The sequence below is a fragment of the Ipomoea nil genome, unplaced genomic scaffold (assembly GCF_001879475.1).
Source record: "Ipomoea nil cultivar Tokyo-kokei standard unplaced genomic scaffold, Asagao_1.1 scaffold1978, whole genome shotgun sequence".
Lineage (NCBI taxonomy): Eukaryota > Viridiplantae > Streptophyta > Magnoliopsida > Solanales > Convolvulaceae > Ipomoea > Ipomoea nil.
Window position 1 is genome coordinate 1,856,475 of NW_017618406.1, and position 22,878 is coordinate 1,879,352.

A 22,878-nucleotide genomic window follows, 5' to 3' on the forward strand; every position below is an offset into this window, starting at 1 on the left:
TTAAAGTTCATAAAAGTCTTTAAAACTCTATAAAAGTCGTGATTGAATACACCCCCCTTAGCTTCCTAATTTCCTTTATATTTACGAAATATGGAATCTTGCAGTTGAACAATAGAACGATTTTTGCTTTCGATTTCGACCGATGCCTCATTGTTCTTTCAATTTAATGGCTCGGCAACTCAAAACCGTATCGGATGCAAGTAGGGATTTAATAAGTGAGCTGCCGGTAGAGGTAAAGGACAGAATTTTGGAGTGTTTGCCCACCCGAGATGTCGCCAGAACTGCCCTGCTCTCAAGGCACTGGAATGACGTTTGGTTGCAGCATGGGCGGCTTGCGTTCGATGAGAAATTCTTGCAAAGTGTCAAACAGTGCTATGATGATGAAGGTATAACTCTCGTGAACATAATCAATAATATCCTCTTTCTCCGTGCTGGGCCGGTTAAGAAATTTACTATAAAGATAAGGGAAAAGATGGATCCTGAGCCAGAGCAGTCTGAATTTGAGAGGTGGTGTCTTTTTCTGTCAAGAAATGGCGTGGAGGAACTTAACATATCTTTAGGGAGTTATCTGAAGAAATATAAGGTGCCATTTTGTTTACTCTCTTGCAGGACAATTAAGCAACTGATAGTCCGAGGTCCCTCTATTCATTTGCCTGTAAATGCTTGTGGTATATTTTCCAATGTCACTTCATTAGCTTTCTTCAAAGTTAGATTTAAGTGTAGTGTTAGTCGAATTGCGTCTAGTATTAGTTTGCCTAAACTTGAGAAGCTGGCTTTCGGACGTTGTCTGGAGATCAATAAGTTTAAGATCGACCCGCCAAAGCTTGAAATGTTGTCTGTTATTGGTTCTATGTATGATTTTGTTGATTCGAGATGGTTGGCACCGCATTTGAAAGCCGTTAAGACTCTTTGGTTGTGTGGCTCTTCGTTGTCATGGGTGAGAATCTAACTCATTTTACTTGATGCAAATGCATGGATAGATATAATTCTTTACCTTGCTTGTTAAAGTTCTTGTGGTGGATAATAATTCTGTTTTTTATTTCTATTTTGCAAGTGTATGGATGTATCTGTGTTTCCAACTGCAATAAATTTGCAAGTGATGAAGCTATATCAATTAAAATTTGGTTGTCAGAAGCACCTCGTCGTTGCTATGCAATTGCTTCAAAAATGTCCCAACCTATGTGAACTGCGGATTATTGCGGATGAGGTAGAGTATATATTTGGCAATCATGTATGATTCTTCTTGTCTTGCTTTTTCAAATGTCTCACAGTTGTGCTTGTTTTTCATTTCTTCTTGAGTTATAGTTCCATGGGAAGGATGACAAAGAAGCTGCTTCAAGGCTTTTGGAGGATCCGGACAGTGGCTTTGTTATTCAGGAGCTAAAGATGCTTAACACAATCAAGATTGAATCATTCAGTGAATTCCCACTCGAAATGCTTTTTATGAAAATGTTGCTCTCAAAATCCCCTACGCTAGAGAGTTGTTATTGTGAAGTCTCGCGGTATGACTGCCTCTGAGGTGATAAAAATCCAAAGGAAGTTGGAATGCTTTCCTCGTGCATCTCCAAACGCACAAATTGTCTGCGCGGGCAATTACTATGCGTCTATGCATGATGACTGGTTTGATGCCCATGTTTTACCCTTTTAGAAACTTTGTATGGTTAATCTCCCTAGGTTCTATTTGGGTGCAGCTGCAAAGGTTGTGTTGGAAGTTGAAATGTTTTCTAAGTTGTTCGGCATAAGGTATTTGTAATCAGCAAGTGTTGTGGGCAATTAAGAATGTTTCTATATTTGCTTTTGTTAATAAATTACTTAAATTATGTTGTTTTTGTTTTTGTTTTGTTTTTGTTTTGTTTTTTTTTTTGTTTTTTTGTTTTGTTTTTGTTTTGTTTTGTTTTTTTTTGTTTTTTTTTGTTTTTTTTTGTTTTTTTTTTTTTTTTTTGCGTAAATTAGTTCATCTAAGAATGTTGATAGTCAGAAAAATTTCTGCCATAGATAGGCCAATTACTAGTCATTAAAGCATTTTCATATAAATGAGAGATTGTCAAGCATAATATCATCAATAGAAAATACACTTGTAGGATTAACATTTGAAAATATGTCACGATTAATAGATCAACATATAATAAAGATACAATCTCTCTAGTGTAAGGCGAAAGCATGTAATAAAAATAAATGTGCATTTTATAAACTTCTTTTTTTTGTGTGACAAAACGTTACAAGTTATCAGTGTCATACAATGGACTACTATCCTCCATACCCGGACGTGCCTTGTCATCATCAAGAAACTCAAATTTCCAAATAGATCGATTGTGCTACATGAAAATTTTGTTGATTACATAAAACCCAAGAAATGGTCACATGTACTTGAGTCGTTAAGACTGGACCAAATATTTCTTCATCCAATGGACAATACAACATTTCTAGCATCTTTCTTGACAAAAATTCCAAAATATTATCAAGAATCCCTACCAGAAGTTCACTAATTCTATCTCTCTTTAACATAATCCATATAACCCTAACATATGCAAATTAAAGAGCAAATAAATTAAAACTACATAATCCTTAAATGGGTGGATCGGATAATCGTAGTTAAGTAAAATAGAAATAAAAGCAACTATCATGTAGTATGATGTCATCCATGTTACCATTCTAAATGGGTGATCATATGTTCAAATCTTGATGATAGGATCTTAGATTCTTAATACTATCTTGTAACTCAAAGTCTGAATTGAAATTATATTGCTTGAATACTAAATTTCTAAAATATGAATTCAAAACCAACAAATGAATAGCAAGTTAGCATTCAAATTGTGTAAACCCTATCGTTCAATCCCAGCCAATATGTAAAACTCTAAACTTTTTGCAATATAAAATGACAATATTTATGTTATTTTAGTACTATTAACTCTATTATCAAAATCTACTGCGCCAGAGAGATTTATTCTGAAGTTTTTGGGTGTGAATGCTCCCGAGGTGAGGAAAATCTAAAGGAAGTTGGAATGCTTTCCGCGTGCATCTTCAAACCCACATATTGTCTTCACGGACAATTGACAATGATTCTAGGGGTATGGAGTACTGGTAACATTGGTTTAGTCTTTCACAAACTTGGTGAATCTCCATGGGTTCAATCTTTAGAAATGTAAGCAATGATAGTGTTGGAAGATGAAATGTTTTCTATGTTGTTCAACATGATCGAGGTATTTGTATTCAGCAAGCATTGTGGGCAATTAAGAATGTTCCTCTATTTGCTTTTGTTAATAAATTACTTCAATTATGATTATTATTAGAGTAAAAAACATTTTTGGTCTTGAACTTATAGTGGCATGGACAATTTTAGTCCTCATTAAAAAAATCAGACAATTTGTGGACACTCTTATTGTGACGAGGACAATTTTGGTCCTTCGTCAATCTTCCTGTTAGATGCCTCGTTTGAGATGGGGTAATTTCGTCTTTTTCAACATACCTCCTTCTCCTTCACTTTATTACCTTAGTGAGCTTCTGTTCTTCATTGCAGATTGACGAGGCAGATTAACAAGGCACTTTACTCTCTCTTGAAATCCAAACACAAACAATTCCCACAAAAATTGAAGCCGAGAAAAGGCAGTAAACCAGCCTCCCCTTTGCTATCATGCTTTCAAATAAAGGCTCATACTTGCCATTCAACACTAAATCAGCTTCTATTTCTCTTATTGTGAATAAATTAAGCAGAGAATCCTTAACTTCAGAAAAGTCTTTACTATAGAGACTAGCTGAATGGCCCGCACATTTGCGTACGTAGAATTACAGTTTTGGTAGTTGGTGAGCAAAACACTGTATGTATGTGGCTGATGCTGTTGCTAAGCTAAGCTTGTGCTTTTGGATGTGTCAGAATTGATGGAATTTGAAGAGCCTCCTTCTGATTGTATAACCTATGTCTACAATGACCACTCACCGCTACCCTGACTCGTTCCAGAGATAATGGGCCCCTCTAGCTTCTCATCCTCGAGCTCCATCTCCATAGGCTTCAGATCCACCTTCGTTATCCAGTTAACCACCAAATCTAGCCGAGTCTGAAGTGACTGTACTTTGGCCGAATATAATCATACTCGAGTTGAGCCAAAGTTAGCGACTTGTAATCTCTCTCCGAGATTCCCCGAACAGCCAATTGAGAATGTAGCGGAAGAGAGAACACAGACGGAGAAGAAAACCCCTATTTCTGACTTTCAAATGACTTCTCGGCTTGAGAATTGATGGAGGAGAACACCGTGAGTGTTTTGTGTATCGAGGACGGAATATCGAGCAACGTCGTTCTTGGGTTTTCTGAGATCACCTGAGAGAGAACTGGAGAAGTAAGGCAAAGAGCAAAGAAGAAGAAGTAGAGAATATAAGAAAGATTCGCCATTGCTCAGGTAAGAAGTTAGATGTCTACCAGAAGCGACGGTAATAATGTGAAGGAGAATGAGGTATGTTGAAAAGACGAAATTACCCCCCTCAAATGGGGCATCTAACAGGAAGATTGACGAAGGACCAAAATTGTCCTCGTCACAATAAGAGTGTCCACAAATTGTCTGATTTTGTTAAGGAGGACTAAAATTGTCTGTGCCACTATAAGTCTAGGACTAAAAATGTCTTTTACTCTTATTATTATTATTATTATTTTTTTTTTTTTTTTTTGCATAAATTAGTTCATCTAACAATGTTTATGGTTTGATACTCGTAAAAGTTCTTGCCATAGATAAGCCAATTACTAGTCACAAAATTATTTTCATATAGTGAGAGGCCCTCAAGCATAAGATCATCAACAAAAAGTTTCACTACATACACATATTTAAAACAAAGTGAAATGACTTTTGAAAGTATGCAACGATTAATAGATCAACACATACTCAATAAAGACGCAATCTCTCCCATGTAAGGTGGAAACATGTAATAAAAATGAAGGTGCATTTCATTAGCTTCTTTTTGTGTGACAAAACTTTACAAGTTATCAATGTCATACAATGGACAACTATCCTCCATAATAAAAAATGCCTCATCATCATAATCAAGAAATTCAAATTTTCAAATAGGTCCATTGTTGGACTACTATCCTCCATAACCGGACATGCCTCATCATAAAGAAACTCAAATTTTCAAATAGGTCCATTGTGCTACATGACAATTTTGTTGATTACGTAAAAACTGCCACACGTAACCATCATAGTCGTAAGTGTAGTCAAAGAAGAAATATTGTCAAGAATCTTACCAAAAGTTCATTGATTATATTATCTCTCTCTCCTACATAATCCAGATAACTTTAAATATGTGAATTAAAGAGTAGATAAATTAAAACTAAAAAAAATAATTAAAAAAAATAAAAAATTAAACGGGTGATTATGGTAATCAAAAAGTAGAAATAAGAACAATAATTCAAAATTCGGATTGAAATTATATTACTTAAATACTAAATTTCTAAAATATCAATTCAAAATGAATAAATGATCGAGTAGCAAGTTAGCATTCAAATTGTATAAACCCTATCGTTCAAGTTCAATCCAATTATGTAAATCTTTCAACTTTTTTGCATTTTCACAAAAATTAAAGTATTTTAAGTGTGAATCTACCAAATGATTCAATCTTGAATGTATTAAGCATTTTCAAATATTGAGTAATGATGTAACAATCCAGATCCTCCAAAATTCTTGAAGCAACTTGTATGTCATGAAAAGAACATGCATGCATATCTACATCACAGCAAGAAATGAAAAAGTGCAATATATGACTGCCAAATATACTCTATATATAGGTTTCGCTTCTTACCACATCTATACTATATATAAAAACAAAATCCTGAACTTTTAACGTCCCGCCCAATTCCTAAAAAATCCCTCTTCCTAATAAAATATATTGATTTCTACGTTCTCATTCGTACAATAATTCTGTGTTAAAATTATATTCTAATATTATAAAATAGTGTAATACAATTCCTATTGTAATCTATATCTATACTATATATAAAAACAAAATCCAGAACTTTTAACTTCCCGCCCAATTCCTAAAAAATCTCTCTTCCTAATAAAATATATTGATTTCTACTTTCTCATTCGTACAATAATTCTGGGTTAAAATTCTATTCTAATATTATAAAATAGTGTAATACAATTTCTATTGTAATCGATATCTATTCTATACTATATATAAAAACAAAATCTTGAACTTTTAACTTCTCGCCCAATTCCTAAAAAATCTCTCTTCCTAATAAAATATATCGATTTCTACAATAATTTTGTGTTAAAATATATCAATTTCTATAATAATTCTATGTTAAAATTCTATTCTAATATTATAAAATTGTGTAATACTATTCATATTCTAATCTATATCTATACTATATATCAGTGTTGCAAAAATCGCGGCGCTCGCCGCGTCGAGGAAGGTCGGAATCGGCCTCCTCCGCGGCCGCCTCGCCGGCTGAATCGGTGATCAATTTTTTTTTTTTTTTTTTTTTTTTTTTTTTTTTTTTTTTTAAGTTGTAAAGTGTCAAAAGTTCGGCAAGGTATAACTTTTGACTCGGTTGTCCGTTTTGGACAAATGTTTTTTTGAAATCGCGTATTTTTTCGAGATCTATCCACCGCAAACTGCCGTAGGCGGTTTGGCCCACCAATTTCTAAAAAAAAATACTTTATTAAATAGTTTCTAAGAAAAAACTATGAGAACGTTATGTTTTATTAATGAATTTTTAAAATTTTTAATTAAAAAATTGTCCCGTGCATTAGTTAATAATCTCTCTTTATAATTGGTCAAATTTTTTAATTATGGTAAATTACGGAATAATGAATGATGGTAATAGAGATCCTAGAAGAATATAGAATTGAAGAATATTTAATTATTGTTATATTATTATTGCGACTCACGGAATACAATACAAGAATATTTAATTATGGTTATATTATTATTGTGGCTCACGACCATTATATACTAGCAGAACTTGAAAAGAAACTAATAATAATAATAATAATAATAATAATAATAATAATAATAATAATAATAATAATATAATAATAATAATATAAGTGGTAATAATAATATCTAAAAGTAATTAAGTGTTAATAATACTAGTAAGAATATTAACGTAAGAATTATAACATAGAATAAATCGTCATAATTAATAACTATAGTCTATGATTAAATTTGGAATTGTCAGGAAAGATAAGCGACCTCTGGTGAAATTAACTCTTAAAATAATTATATATCAATTTAAATATTTTTAATATATTACAACAATTTTATTCCGTGCATCGCACAAGTGAAAATACTAGTTTGATACTACAGACCTGCAATCCAAGCAGACAATTTGTGCCTTAGGAGATGCACAACTCCGGTAGGCAGAGATGGTGTTTATTTCCGACGAAATAAACATGATAAATGAAATGATACAAATAATATATCACATAGTCAATACATTAAACACCATTGTAAAATTACGTGTTCAATACTTAAGATTTGATAATAATTTCTAGGAAACAAAGTAAAAATAAAGATTATTTATTTATTTATTAAAAGTGAACTTCATCCAACTATACAATAAGAGCACATGAAGTAGCTAGGTTTAATGGCTTCCAAATCTGAAAAGCAACCTCATATAGCAATGATGCATGAGACTTGAAGAAGATGAGTAAGAGTATAATGCATATATATAATATAAGGCGATGATATTATAAGATACAATGACCCGGGTCCACATAATAATTTGCCCATTAGAAATTATATTGGGCCGGTTAGTGGGCTAGATACAATATTAGCCCACTGTTGCCGCCAAAGGCCCAAATAAAGTTTTCCAGTATCCTTCGATACTCAGAAACATCTCGGCGGTAGAGGTAATTAGGTAGACAATAGAAAAGGCAAAGGGTTTCTGACACTTCTCCCTGTCAATAATGTTATATTATTAGCTTATAATAATGTTAGTATTTGTATGGCACTAGTTAAGTAGTCTAGTCAAAGCTGATAATTAGGAGAGGTTTACGTTGTTTAAACCTCTTTTAATAATGTTGTAATTATCTGATTAATTCAAGTTTGAATCACACTTCTCATCTGGTATCAGTAACGTCTCACGTTCGATCCTCCTCTTTTTTCTCCCCTCACCCAAAAATGTCGACAAACTCGTCGGAAAGAACCATCACCACCTCTAACCCCAATTCGACCACCGCGTCAAACTCCTTGGCCTCGGCACATCATTTTGTGTCTATCAAACTCACGTCGCGCAATTTTTTGTTCTGGCGCACTCAATTAGTCCCGTTTCTCAAGGGACAGGAATTATTGGGATTCGTCACCGGAGAAACGCCGTGTCCGGCTCCAACCATGGCCAGTCCGACGACCGCCGATTCATCCTCCGGTGTGGCGATCTCGACGCACATTCCGAATCCAGAGTACAAAACATGGGTGCGCCAAGATGCCTCAATTCTCTCGCTGCTGGTGTCCTCAATGGCCGACGAAGTGTTACACCTTGCTGTCGGTCGAGATACCTCCAAACAGGTTTGGGATTCCATAACCACCGCTCTCGGCTCCAGTTCACGTGCCAGGTGCTTGAACCTTCTCGGACAGTTTCAGTCCTTGCGGCAAGGGAATATGACGGCGGCGGATTACATTGGCCAGGCGCAATTAATCGTAGAAGCCCTCTCGTTGGCCGGCCGGCCATTATCCCTGGATGAGCAGAACCTCTGGGTGTTCCGAGGTCTCCGCCCCGAATTCCGGAGTATGGCATCATCGCTTACGGTCTCCGGCAATCCAGTGACGTTGCCCCAACTTGCCGATTTCTTGATGGCTCAAGAATTCATTGCAGCAGATGATATCACACCGGGAGCACCTGCAGCGTTGTATGTTGCGCAGGGCAGTCAGCAGTCCGGCTCCAGTGGCAGACGCGGCAATTCAGGCCGCGGCAATCGGGGCAATCGTGGCGGTCAATGGCGTGGTGGCGGACGCAATGGCGGACGTGGTGGTGGGCAGATTAGGTGCCAAATCTGCCGGGCTCATGGGCATGGTGCACTGACATGTAACAAGCGTTACAGTACCCAACCGGCACCTCAGGCGAATTTAACGGCCACCGGCGACGATGTGGTCTCGGCTGCCGGCTCGTGATTTCCGGATACCGGAGCATCGGCCCACGCGACACCGGATGCCTCTATGCTTTCCCATGCATCAGAATACAATGGTGGAGATGTCCTGCGCGTCGGTAATGGCACAGGTTTGCTTATTTCGCATGTTGGATCCGCATCTATACCTTCCGTGTCTAAACAGTTAAATATGTCAAATGTATTGCACGTTCCAAATTTGTCAGTTCCGTTGTTGTCAGTTCAAAGATTTACTAATGAGAATGATGTTTTCTTTGAATTTCATAAACATTGTTTTGTTGTGAAGGATTCGAAAACGCAGGAAATTCTGCTTAAAGGCCCCACCTCGGGAGGACTATACAAGCTTCCGCTATCCCAGTTTCATTTCGCATTCCTTAGTGCCCGGACCACTCCAGTGATGTGGCATCGTCGATTGGGCCATCCTCACAGTCAAGTCCTCAATAAAGTGCTACAAGTGTGTCCTGTCCTTCGCAATAAAACCGAGTCTTTTGGATCATGCGCTGCTTGTCATATGGGAAAAGCGTCACGGTTTCCGTTAGATAGAGTAGCCAATTCTAGTAAAAATGTACTTGATTTGTTATATACGGATATTTGGGGACCAGCCCCGATCCATTCAAGTAGCGGTTTTAAATATTTCGTACTCTTTGTAGACGATTGTACTCGATTCTGCTGGTTTTTATCCCTTACGGGTAAAATCAGATATTTATAAAGTGTTTGAGTCCTTTAGAGTCATGGTAGAACGCCAATTCATGCGTTCTATCAAATCTATTCAGTCAGACTTAGGTGGAGAGTATCAAAAGTTACACAAAACCTTTCAAACCCTCGGAATTAACCACAGACAATCATGCGCTTACACGCATGAGCAGAATGGCAAAGTTGAGCGCCAGAATAGACATATTGTCGAAACCGGTTTAGCTCTCCTAGCCGAAGGGTCAGTACCCTTGCAATACTGGGATTACGCCTTCGAAACTGCCACGTGTCTCATAAATTACCTTCCCTCATCAGTCCTGAATTTTGAAAGCCCCTACTGCCGCCTATACAAAGCGTCACCCCCATACACGTTTCTACGGGTCTTTGGCTGCAGGTGTTACCCATATCTTCGGCCGTATAACAGGCACAAGATAGAGTACCGCTCAAGCTCGTGTGTCTTCCTAGGTTACCCTCCTAGCTATAGGGGCTATAGATGCCTGGATCTAACTAGTGGAAAAGTATACATCTGTCGTCATGTCCGATTTGACGAATCTACTTTTCCTTTTTCAGACTCTACACTGCAGGATAAACGGGAACTGGCATCATCACCAGCTCCGTAGGCAGCTGGGCCCATAATAACACCAACGGCACCGGAATTACCCATAGCAGTTGCCCCGCCCTCATCCGGGCCCTTACCTCCCACTCCGGGTTCAGCGCCTTTGGCAATAGAAGGCCCATCCAGGACTGCCCTGGCTAAGACACATAAAACTAAACGCCAAGCAGCTCCAGTTCAGGAGCATGTGATGCGACTGCGACACATGACTCGGGGCACAAACAAGCAGTTTCATGCTTTAACCACGACAACTGACATGTTATTCACAAGCCGTAGGACATCCCGAGTGGCGGGATGCTATGGACCAGGAATTTAATGCACTCCTGCACAACGGCACCTGGAGGCTTGTACCTCCTAAAGCTGACATGAATATCATAGGGTGCAAGTGGGTGTTCCGCACCAAACGCACTGCAGATGGCTCTATAAAGCGCTACAAGGCTCGCCTGGTGGCCAAGGGCTTTAACCAGGTAGCCGGTGAAGATTTTTTCGACACCTTCAGTCCAGTGGTCAAACCTACCACGGTGCGACTCCTTCTATCACTAGCGGTGTCCAGCAGTTGGACTCTCAGGCAATTAGATGTATACAATGCCTTCCTCAATGGCCATCTAGTCGAGACTGTGTACATGAAACAACTACCTGGGTACGAGGATTCCTCACACCCTGACTTTGTCTGTCACCTTCAACGCTCACTTTACGGTCTCAAACAGGCTCCACGTGCCTGGTTCAAGAGGCTACATGATTTTCTGATTTCTACAGGTTTTCAGCCGTCAAAGACCGATGTATCACTCTTTCACTACACGGACGGGCAGTCTCGAGTCTTCTTGCTCGTCTATGTAGACGACATAATTATGATGGGAAATGATACCCCTCTGTTAGATGTGTTGCTACGTCGCCTCTCCACCGCGTTCAAAATCAGGGATCTCGGCACTCTGGGCTTCTTCCTTGGCATTGAAACACTGGCTCTTAACGGTGGCTATCTGCTCTCACAGAAACGGTACATGGTAGATATCCTAAATCGGGCTGGTATGTCAGACTGCAAGCCACTCACAACTCCAGCAGCAGTGTCTACCAGTGCCACTTCCGCGTCACAACCCTATGACAATCCGACGCAGTATCGCCGCATCGTAGGGGCCCTTCAGTATCTCACTATCACTCGTCCCGATCTGTCGTTTGCCGTCAATCGACTATGCCAGTTTATGCATTCACCCACTGACGAGCACTGGGGCCTGGTTAAGCGTGTACTCCGCTATGTTAAGGGGACCCTGCATTTTGGGCTACGTCTATCACCATCTACTTCTTCAGCAATTCATGCCTACTCCGACTCCGACTGGGCTGGCTGCCCCCTAGATAGGAAGAGCACCCGCGGCTATGCAGTCTTTTTAGGCAACAATCTCATTTCCTGGCTCTCACGGAAGCAACGCACAGTAGCTCGCTCGTCAACTGAGGCAGAATATAAAGCCTTAGCCGATGTCTCGGCTGAGGTCACATGGATTGTTTCTCTTCTTCGGGAACTTGGGTTACATTCGGGCCAGCCTCCGACTCTGTGGTGTGACAACCTCGGTGCCACTTATCTCTGCGCTAATCCTGTGTTCCACGCCAGAACCAAGCACGTTGAGATCGATTTTCACTTTGTTCGGGACAAGGTCGCCTCAGGGGAGTTTGCTGTTAACTTCGTGTCCACCAAGGATCAGCTAGCTGACATCTTCACCAAACCTCTTCCGGGCCCGCGATTTTCAGCTCTACGTACCAAGGTCAATGTAGTTGCGCACCCACCTTGAGCTTGAGGGGGTGTGTCAATAATGTTATATTATTAGCTTATAATAATGTTAGTATTTGTATGGCACTAGTTAAGTAGTCTAGTCAAAGCTGATAATTAGGAGAGGTTTACGTTGTTTAAACCTCTTTTAATAATGTTGTAATTATCTGATTAATTCAAGTTTGAATCATACTTCTCATCCTCCCCTCGTATAATCTCTTTTTTCTTCCCAAATTTCTGTCGTTTCCAAAACCTTGTTGGCTGAATTGAAATGGAAATCGAACGATTTTAACTTCTGTTTCGAGTTTAATGGTGAGCTGTAGTCGAAGAAAATTGGAAGCAGATGCAAGAAGGGATGTGATGAGTGAACTACCAGCAAATGTGAAGGAAATGATTTTGGAGCGGTTGCCCACTCACGAAGCTGCCAGAACTTCTCTGCTCTCAACTCACTGGAAGGATGCTTGGTTGCGCCTTGGGCAGCTTGTGTTTGATAGCAACTTCTTTACGAGGGTCCGGAAAACCAAAGGTTATATTGATGGTAAAGTACCTTTCGTTAAAATAATAACATACATTCTCTTGCAACGTGTTGGACCAGTTAAGAAATTTACTATATGCATTAATTCCCTCATCATCTTTGATGGTAAGCTTCAGCAGTCCGATTTAGATCAGTGGTATCTTTTTCTATCAAGAAATGGCGTTGAGGAACTTCACATCTCTCATCACAATCCTTGGGAACGTCATTATAAGCTGCCATTTTGTATAGTCTTGTGCCCGACAATCAAGCAGCTGAGATTCCAGAGTTTGGGTTTTGATTGCCCAATATATGCTCCTTCTAATTTTCCCTGTTTCAGTTCATTAGCTTTCAGGTCTGTTGTTTTTAATCATAATGCTAATGGAATTGTGTCTACACTCCCTAATCTTGAGAAGTTGGATTTCCGTTATTGTCAAGGGATCTGTAATTTTAAGATCAAAGCTCCAAAACTTGAAAGCTTGTCTATTACTAGTACTGATACTGGTCCTAGTTTTGGGGTTGAATCTAGATGGTTTGCACCTCATTTGAAAGCCATTAAGGCTCTTTGCTTGGAGGCCAGCTTGTTGTTGGTGAGAATCTCTGTTCCTTCATATAGTATTCACAAATTTAATATTCTTTTCCTTATGGTTTGTTAGAGTTCTTTTCATATAATTTTGTTTTTAATAAGTGGGAAGAAGATGTTGAAGTAGCCTCCTTCCCAACTGCAATAAATCTGCAAGTAATCAAACTGCATTCGTTTGACTTTGCCAATGAAAAGCAGCTCATGGGTGTTTTGCAGTTGCTTCAAAAATCTCCCAACCTATGTGAACTGGACATTAAAGCAGTAAGTTTTGTGAGACAGAAACCTATATATTTGGCAGTTGTGATTTTTGTTTTCTTTATTCCCTCATGGTTGTACATGTTTTTTTATTTTTTATTTATTTTATTTGTTGTAGGAATGCTTGGATGATGACATAGAAGCTTTTTCAAGACTTTTGAAGGATCCAGACAGTTGCATTATTAATCAGGATCTAAAAATGCTTAAAACAATCAAGATTGAACAGTTTTGTGGATGCGCAATTGAAATGCTTTTTGTGAAAATGTTGCTTTCAAAATCCCCTATACTAGAAAGAGTTATTATTATGGAATCTTATTATATAAATGATGGCTACATAGTGATCAAGATCCTAAGGGAGTTGTTGTGCTTCCCTCGTGCATCTCCGAAGGCACAAATAATTGTCATCAAGGGCAAAGTTGATGTTATCATATCTTTGCTTGTTTTTATAGTTATTTTGAATCATCTTAGTATTTAAGTTCTTTAATTTTGCTTATTTAAAACATGTTTTCCTTGCTATTATCATTTAATTATGGTTCACACTTGTTTTGAATGTTTTACGGTGTTTGTTAGTGTTTTTGAACCATTGTAGGTTAATTCTATGAGCAAGGGAAGTTCAAGGATGAGTTTGGAGCAATTTTGGACAAGTCCGGGACCCAAAGGGCTGGGCTCGACGCGTCGAAAATTTCCAGTAGCATCACAAAACTGAGCCAAAGAGGCTCGACGCGTCGAGAATGACGCGACATGCAAAGTGATTAGTGGCTGCAATGTTTCCCAATTCAACTTCAATTCCAAATCCCAATTCCAACTTCAATTCCAAATTCCAATTCCAACTTCAATTTCAATTTCTTTATTTAAATATAGGAATTATAATTTGAGTCCAATTTTGTACAAGATTCCTATTTCATCTCAACTTTGTACCCACTATAAAATCCCTCCTTCCTCAACCCTAAAACATGACCGAGAGATTTTTAGAGTTCTTTGTAGACAAGAAAGAGAGAAATCAAGAGGCTCAAGTTGTCTTTGGAAGCAAGGAGGAAGCCAAGGAGATTTGGGAGAATCGCTTGGTTAATTCTTGTACTCTTTTGATGATTTGTAATCCTTTATTCATATTTGCTATGTATAATTTAGCCATGCTCGGCTAAATTCTTTAAGGATTTTTGGGTGAATTTGTTTATAAACCTATGTGCCTAGTTCGTTAATTTCTTAATATATTTATGTTTGGTTTTATGATTTGTGTTGCAATCTTGTTTTAATCTGTTGTTGTTGGTAGTTAATGGCCTAAATTACTAGCTTCACAGTCACGTTTGTGTCACCAATGGGAGTTGGGGCATAAATTAGGGCACACACGATTGCACCTAATGGTTGGTCCTTGGGAAAGGGGAACTTATTAGGGGAAGTTTATTCTAGATTATTGCTCATCGGGAGATGGTAGTAATTAGGAATAATTGAATGCTGATCTTTGATCTTATTGGGTGTTTAAGCCATGAGAGTGGAAATTCACTGGGAATAGAGATTACGGGAGTAATTCAATTCCACTTTGCATTCCCATACAAATCTTAATTCCAAACCAAATATTACAAACGTTAATTGGCACTAGGTGATTAAACATTGTGATCCCAAGAATCCTATTTTGCTCTATTGACTACAAAACCTTGCTACTTATTTTATTCTGCTTGTTATTTTATGCAATCAATCAACCTTCAAGTTTTGTTCGGACTAGTTTCATATGAGTAACCTAGTAGCTAGTGATTAGTACCCCACCTCTCTGTGATTCGACAACCCGAATACTCCGGGTATTATTTGTTTGCCCCAAATTACAGCAATCAAAAGTCTATGTGTAAGGACTAGTTAGTTTAACCTTTTTGGAACTTACTTCACATGGTGTGATGTGGGTGTTTAGCTTAGCCAAATATTTCGTATTGCTTAATTATGGAATATGTTAATAGTGATACCTTCCTTTGTAGCTGTCAAAAACTTAAGGGAGTTGTGTTTTCCTCATACATCTCCGAAAGCCCAGATTGTTTGCATGGAATACGACGACTCTGCGTCCGGACTATTTGATTACATATGGTTTTAACCTTGTAGGAATTTAGTATGATGATGTTCCATATATGGGTTCAGTTTGGATGCAACCTAGAAATGTAAGTAAAGGTTGTGGTGGATTGGTGGAAGTTGAAATCATGTAAGATAAGGATGCTGCACCTTGTTTCCTATGTTGTTCAGTAAGAAAATGTTGTAAAGTATTTTGAATTTATAAGCAGTAGACTCCAAGAATATAATGTTCTTTTGATCTTTTTACTTCTGTTAATTGTACTAGATTTTACGCATGCAGGTGTTTCTTATGACTTCATTCAAAATTTTTGAGTATAATAGTGAATTTATATACTTGCAGCAGACTTTTGAGGTGGAACAGTGTTTTCAATTCATTAAAATATATATATATATTTGGATCATGCATGGTTCAACTAAATGATTCAATCTTGATTATGTTTCAAGTATTTTCAACTCTTGAATAATGATGTACCTGTGTGAATTCTACAAAAGTCTTTCTGGCAACTTTTTTAAGTTTGAATTGAACCTCAAACTTAAGAGTTCATCACCATTCATACCCCTGAATATTGTAGAAGATTGAGATAAATCGCTGGGTTAAATTAGCCTACATTCCACCATATACTTGTAAAATCAAATGTTTAATATAATATTTACCAATTATTACACATAAATCAAATTTATCTTGTGCACGCCTTCTCAGATAATGACAACCCGGACTAGTTTCAATTTATAAAAAAGTTTTACATACAAAATAATTTTAAATCAAACTTGATTAGACTTCACCTGCTATTATCCTGGATAGCATTGGCTCCTTATGTCCTTGATTAATGATTATACAAATTGTATTATTAATTATATTTTATTTTATATGAAAGAAAGCCTCCTGGATAGCATTGGCTCCTATGTCCTTGATTAATGATTATACAAATTGTATTATTAATTATATTTTATTTTATATGAAAGAAAGCCATTACAGTAAGTTTCAATGTCTAATTACTAATTAATTTGATATAAAAATATAGAGAAAAGGTACAAATAGGCAATTGAACTATTTGAGAGACAACAGTTAAGTCACTGAACTCGAATAAGCTCCAAATTCATTCATGAACCCGGAAAAAAAAGAGCAATTAACATTTTTAACAAGTTAACAACATGTTTGCGCTAATTGGAATGTCATGTGTATTTATATATTTTTTCTTATTATCATACTTGACTACATGTAAGCATTTGACCCTTTAAGTCAAAATTTAAAGCCCTAATTTTCTATGTCTTTTATTTTCTTCTTTGGTTCTTCATTTGCGTCTGCAACTATCGCTTCTCTATTTTGCATTTTTTCTCTCTTTCGCGGTTGTTTGCGATATTTTTGAATCAGAAAAAATACTATTTGCGTGTAATTTCTTAAACTTAAGTTACATATTGATTGTTGCGCTAGTTATAATTTTTAGGATAATGATAATTACTTAATCCCGATAAATTTCATATTCTTTTTTATATCATCAATTAACTATTTGTGAATTGGAAGGATACATCAGGTAATCGGACCAAAGAGCCAACAGAACTCCAACGTAACACTTTCCCCAACTTGGCTTATTTTCTCTTGGAAATGGACACATAAACAGAGAACTATTTACATTTTAATTTTAAAATTTTTCTGAACATTAATTCATACTAACTATTTTAACATTATTATTATTATTATTATTATTATTATTATTATTATTATTATTATTATTATTTACAATAATTTAAATATCTAAAATCTAAATAAATTTAAAATTTTAATATAAAGAACTAATATTGGGCACCTATTTCTTGGGCATCACGCATAAAAATACTAGTAATAAAATAAAAATTTAAGAAATTAAAAACTAGAGGAATGGAAAATTGAAAAATTGGAGGAATGGAGAAATGAAGACTGGAAGAATTGAGAAGGAAAATTGGAGAAATGGAGATGGGGAAAATTGGAAATGGAAAAACAGAGAAATGAAGTAAACGACCTCTTAAGCATTTGATTTCGACTGAAGCCGCCTCATTATTTTTTCAATTTAACGGCTCGACGTCGGCGACTCAAAACCCTACCGGATGCAGATTTAATAACTGAGTTGCCGGTAGAGGTAAATGACAGAATTTTGGAGTGTTTGCCCACCCGAGACGTAACCAGAATGGCTCTGCTCTCAACCTATTGCAATGATGCTTGGTTGCACCATGGGCGGCTTGCATTGGATTCAGACTTCTTGTATAGTGTTGAACACCGCCTAGATGATGACGGTAGAACCCTCGTGAACATAATCAATAATATCCTCTTTTTCCATTCTGGGCCTATTAAGAAATTTACTCTAGACATAGACACTTCATATGCTCCATCGCCGCAACAATTAGATTTTGATTGGTGGTGTCTTTTTCTTTCAAGAAATGGTTTGGAGGAACTTAACATATCTTTATATAGTTATCAAAAGCCAGATTATCAGCTGCCATTTTGTTTACTCTCTTGCTCAGATGATGATATAGAAGCTCCTTTAAGACTTTTGAACGATCCACACAGTTGCATTATTAATCAGGATCTAAAAATGCTTAAAACAATCAAGATTGAACAGTTTTGTGGATGCACAATTGAAATGCTTTTTGTGAAAATGTTGTTGGTGATAATGAACCAAAATCGATTTAATATCCGAAAAATAATATTTATATATACACACAAAAGTATATAAAATATTATTGGATATTTATCCGAAATATATATATACACACAAATATATATAAAACGGATCCAATGGTTATATATACATGTATATCTACGATAAAGATATACCAATATATATCAACCAAAATTGAAACTAATAATCCTCAGAATATAAGTCCAATCCAACGAATATATCAAAAGAGGGAGAACGGATTTTTGCTTAAAAGCATAATCCAAAACAAGAAAGAAGGAGAAGGAAGAAAGAATTGTACGAGTTAGGTGAGTGCCTTTCTTTCCTTAAAACCTTATTTGCCACCTCCCAAAAGTGCTAGGAGCGTTGTGACCTAGGTTTTCCAGGATAAAACGTACAACAGTTCGACGTTTGAGCACCCAAACGAGCGAACCCGGCGAACTAGAGCACGGGCAAAACACAGTAGCAAGAAAGGAGTAGGAGCAGAGTTTTTGAGAAGAAAATGTGCTTATCTTTGTGTGTTGTGTACTCTCGTGTTCTTCCCTCTCTTGTTGTTAATCACTTTCTCACTATCATTCTATTTTCAAAAGGTTGCTCCCACAACATGTTTATATAGGAGTTTGGTACTTAATGACATTATCATGACACATTAACCAACATAAATTCAATTTAATAATTGAATTATAAAGTTTGAAACGGTCGTACTTATTATCGAAATAATATCAACGGTCACGAACTTAATATCTGATTAATTCGTATCGACCATAACGACTCGTTTCAAAAATATCTGAGTGACCGAGAAGTCCGTACAAACCCGAAATTTTAACAAATTGGGATCAGAAACCACACCCGAGTGGTCCGCAACTCCCGCAAGCACCAAAATGGTGCATCACGAATCAATGCATATAGCATTGACTCGTGCTAGAAGCACCAACCTGGTGCTGCACGAAAGGACTCACACGAAAGGAGTCCAAAAAACCAAAGCATGAATTTGTGCTCAAAAGCACGAAACGTCACTTTAAATCCCAAATCATTATTTTAAGCTTTTCAAAGCTTAATCATATTTAAGCTTATGCCTTCGTGATACACATCACAGCTAATTCTTTAATTAGCTATCAAGCTTAAAACCTTGTACATTTCGGGTACAAACGAATCACAAAAATTGCTAATTTAATTAGCAACTATCTTAAGATTTTGACTTCTCTCTGTTAGACAAAAATATCACATGCATCATATAATATGTGATTATAGGATCAACTAACCTCCAGCCATAGTTTCTTGTTACGGTTGAGCGATCCGGACTGCTGCAGAGATAACGAGTATTTTGTTTCTCACTTTACTCAGCTCTCTCTAGATGGTGTATGAGGTATGTATTGTGAGCAGTGAGAGGACTAGTGACCTTATATAACCACTGGCCATCATTGTGGTTGATTGTCTTTAGATCTCCTAAACCCTAACTAGACTCCTAATCATAATGGTAGTCTAGTTATTAGGTTATTAGTGTTGCACCACATATCAAATACTGAATATTATCATTACTTATCCTAATGTTATAATAATAGTAACGGATAAACGTTACATTCCCCCACTTGGTGCAAGCACTACCACTCAATAACAGAAAAACACCAACCATAATGATATGTTCTCATTAGCACGAGTAGTATCCATTATGATCAAATGCAAACTGCCATTGGGCACTTAATTAGGAAACCAAACCCAACGAAATAAACCCTATGTTTATTCCAAGTCCCTGAAGTACATTTTCTCATCAATATAAAGCAAATGAAGGTGTACACACTTAATTGAGAAAATGTCCGAATGCCAAAGAATTTTATTGAAACCGAATGTATATATATACAAATTACAAATTGGGCGAAAGTCCCATTTTCTGAATCAGATCCTTGAACTTAAATGGTGGCATGCCTTTAGTCAAGGGATCTGCTAACATCAACTCAGTATGAATGTGTTCAATGAATACAACTTTATTTTTGACACGCTCCCTAATTGCTAAGAACTTGATGTCGATGTGCTTAGTTCGACTCCCACTTTTGTCGTTCTTAGATATAGAATCCATAACTCTAAGCCCAGAGATAAAATTCTTTAGCCAAACACCCTGTGAAGTAGCCTCGAAACAGGAAACGAACTCGGCTTCCATGGTAGAAGTAGCTATTAAGGACTGTTTAACACTTCTCCATGAGATTGCCCCACCGGCCATAATGAAGACGCACCCAGAAGTTGATTTTCGAGAATCAACACAGCCAGCAAAGTCCGCGTCTGAATAACCGACAAGATCTAAATTGTCCGTCTGCCTAAACCCAAGCCTGTAACCTTTGGTTCCTTTGAGATACCTTAGAACCTTCTTTACAGCTCCCCAATGATCTAACCCCGGATTATGTTGGTAACGCCCTAGCATTCCAACCGCAAAAGCAATATCCGGCCTCGTACAGACTTGAATATATCCAAGACATCCAACTGCTGCAGCATAAGGGATGTTCTCCATGGATTCCTTCTCCAAATCATTTTTTGGACATTGGTCCAAACTAAATCTATCCCCCTTAGATATGGGAGCAGCGTTCGGTGAACAACTTTGCATATGAAATCTCTCTAAAACTTTGTTTATATAGGTTTCTTGAGATAACCCCAGTATATCCCGGGACCTATCTCTCTGAATTTTAATGCCAATAACATAAGAGGCATCACCCATATCCTTCATATCACTATGAGAATCAATTTCTCATTCACCTATTACTCATTTTGAGCATACATTATATCAAATTCTTCGTCTCACTACGAAGAACCCGAATCCACCTTGATCCGATCCAAATCGGAAGTGGATCCCACATATATTTGTACCGCAAAATAATCACTCAAAATGTCATTTTAATGCTATTTTTCCAACAAATGTTGCTCTCAAAATCCCCTATACTAGAAAGAGTTGTTATTACAGAATCTCATTATGGTAAAGATGGCTACATGGTAATCAAGATCTTAAGGGAGTTGATGTGCTTCCCTCAGTGCATCTCCAAAGGCAAAAATTGTCATCAAGGGCAAAGTCTATTTGTAAGGACTAGTCAGTTTAACCATGATTTTAGCCTTTTTGGAACCTACTTCACATGGTGTGATGTGGGTGCTTATGCTTAGCCAAGTATTTCTTATGGCTTCAATGCAATGGTGTTTCCATTTTGATGACCCTATTTCCTTGCACTAGAGAGAGTTTTAATTATGGAATATGTTGATACTGATGCCTTTGATTACATATGGTTTTAACCTTGTAGGAATTTAGTATATGATGATGTTCCATGGGTTTAGTTTGGATGCAACCTAGAAATGTAAGTAATGGTTGTGGTGGGTTGGTGGAAGTTGAAATCTTGTAAGATAAGGATGTTGCACCTCGTTTCCTATGTTGTTCAGTAAGTTTTATGTTGTAAAGTATTTTAATTTGAATCAAGCAGTAGACTCCAAGAATATAATGTTCTTCTGATCTTTTTACTTCTGTTAATTCTACTAGACTTTACCTATGCAGGTGTTCCTTATGACTTCATTCGGAACTACCCCAAGCATGTTTCAAACTCTTTGTCAGTGTTGGATACCAAACTTAGTTTTTTAATATATTCCTAAACAACTCTTTTGTCAATGTATAGGATACCAAACTTGTTTAATATATTCTAAAACAACTTTAGAAATGGCATTAACAATATAATAGTGAATTTATATACTTGCAGCATACTTTTGAGTCCATTTTTTATCCTACTGTTATAGGGGCTTTCCAATTTCAGTCCACTTTGATTTTTTTTGTCACTTTACAACCACTGTTATTGAATGTGTTCCACTTTTAGTCCACCGTTAATATTTCCGTCAAGAGGCCGTATAATAAAAGGGTATTTTGGTCTTTTATGTTTGTCTCTTCTCTTTTAATCCAGGTGCTTCGTCCTCCTCCTCCGATATTCGAAGATGGCTCTTCGAACAACGAGAATGGGAAGCCAAAGCTACATCGTTTCGTTCGTTCCAACATGGGTCGGCGATGGTTCTTAGGTTTTAGGTTTAATGTTCTCATTTCTTTAGTCAAACATAGTCTGGATGAGAAGAAAGGTCAAAATACCCCTAGATTACACGACCTCTTGATGGAAATACTAACGGTGGGACTAAAAGTGGAACACATTCAATAATAGTGGTTATAAAGTGGCAAAAAAAATTAAGGTGGACTAAAATTGGAAACGCCCTATAACAGTAGGACCAAAAATGGAATTCACTCTAAAAGTATAGGGAAAATGTACAAATAGGTCATTGAACTATTTGAGGGACATCAATTAAATCATAGAACTCGAATAAGCTCCAAATTCATTCATGAATCCAAAAAAAAAAAAAAGTAATTAGCATTTTTAAAATATTAACAACATGTTTGCGCTGGTTCGGATGCTATGTGTATTTATATTTTTTTTTTCTTAGGAAAAATGACACTTTTTTCCCAGAGTTATATACTTATAGCACTTTTTCCCCCCTGAATTATTCATGCAAGTGCATTAGTCCCCTCAATTATTTTAAAAGTGGCGGTTTTTCCCCATGATATATTAAATTGACATTTCTACCCTTAAAGTAAACATTTTATTTATTTTTCTTCTCCAACAAATTATTGCGTATACGTAGGGATGACCACGGTTCTATTCGAATTGAACCGGAC

At 37.0% G+C, this 22,878-nt stretch overlaps 2 protein-coding genes across 7 annotated transcripts; both read left to right on the forward strand.

The window, feature by feature from the left end:
- The first annotated feature begins 697 nt into the window (after nucleotides 1-697).
- On the forward strand, nucleotides 698-9,434 carry LOC109147253. Of its 2 annotated transcripts, XM_019294910.1 has the most exons (5): nucleotides 698-937; nucleotides 1,055-1,231; nucleotides 1,306-1,493; nucleotides 4,249-4,253; nucleotides 9,422-9,434. In XM_019294910.1, coding segments are annotated over exons 1-5 (480 nt in total). In that variant the 5' UTR covers nucleotides 698-829; the 3' UTR covers nucleotides 9,424-9,434. The 2 variants fall into 2 exon arrangements, with proteins under 2 accessions (XP_019150455.1, XP_019150454.1); XM_019294909.1 differs by lacking the exons at nucleotides 4,249-4,253; nucleotides 9,422-9,434 and having other exon boundaries at nucleotides 1,306-1,680.
- A 2,932-nt stretch (nucleotides 9,435-12,366) lies between these two features.
- LOC109147242 (F-box/FBD/LRR-repeat protein At1g13570-like) lies at nucleotides 12,367-21,620 on the forward strand. Of its 5 annotated transcripts, none has more exons than XM_019294881.1 (4): nucleotides 12,367-13,249; nucleotides 13,348-13,503; nucleotides 13,616-13,885; nucleotides 21,229-21,389. In XM_019294881.1, exons 1-4 carry the CDS (start codon nucleotides 12,458-12,460, stop codon nucleotides 21,262-21,264), a joined length of 1,254 nt encoding a protein of 417 aa, XP_019150426.1. In that variant the 5' UTR covers nucleotides 12,367-12,457; the 3' UTR covers nucleotides 21,265-21,389. The 5 variants fall into 5 exon arrangements, with proteins under 5 accessions (XP_019150426.1, XP_019150427.1, XP_019150430.1 ...); XM_019294882.1 differs by having other exon boundaries at nucleotides 13,348-13,500; XM_019294885.1 differs by lacking the exons at nucleotides 13,616-13,885; nucleotides 21,229-21,389 and adding an exon at nucleotides 21,476-21,620.
- The last annotated feature ends 1,258 nt before the right edge of the window (nucleotides 21,621-22,878 follow it).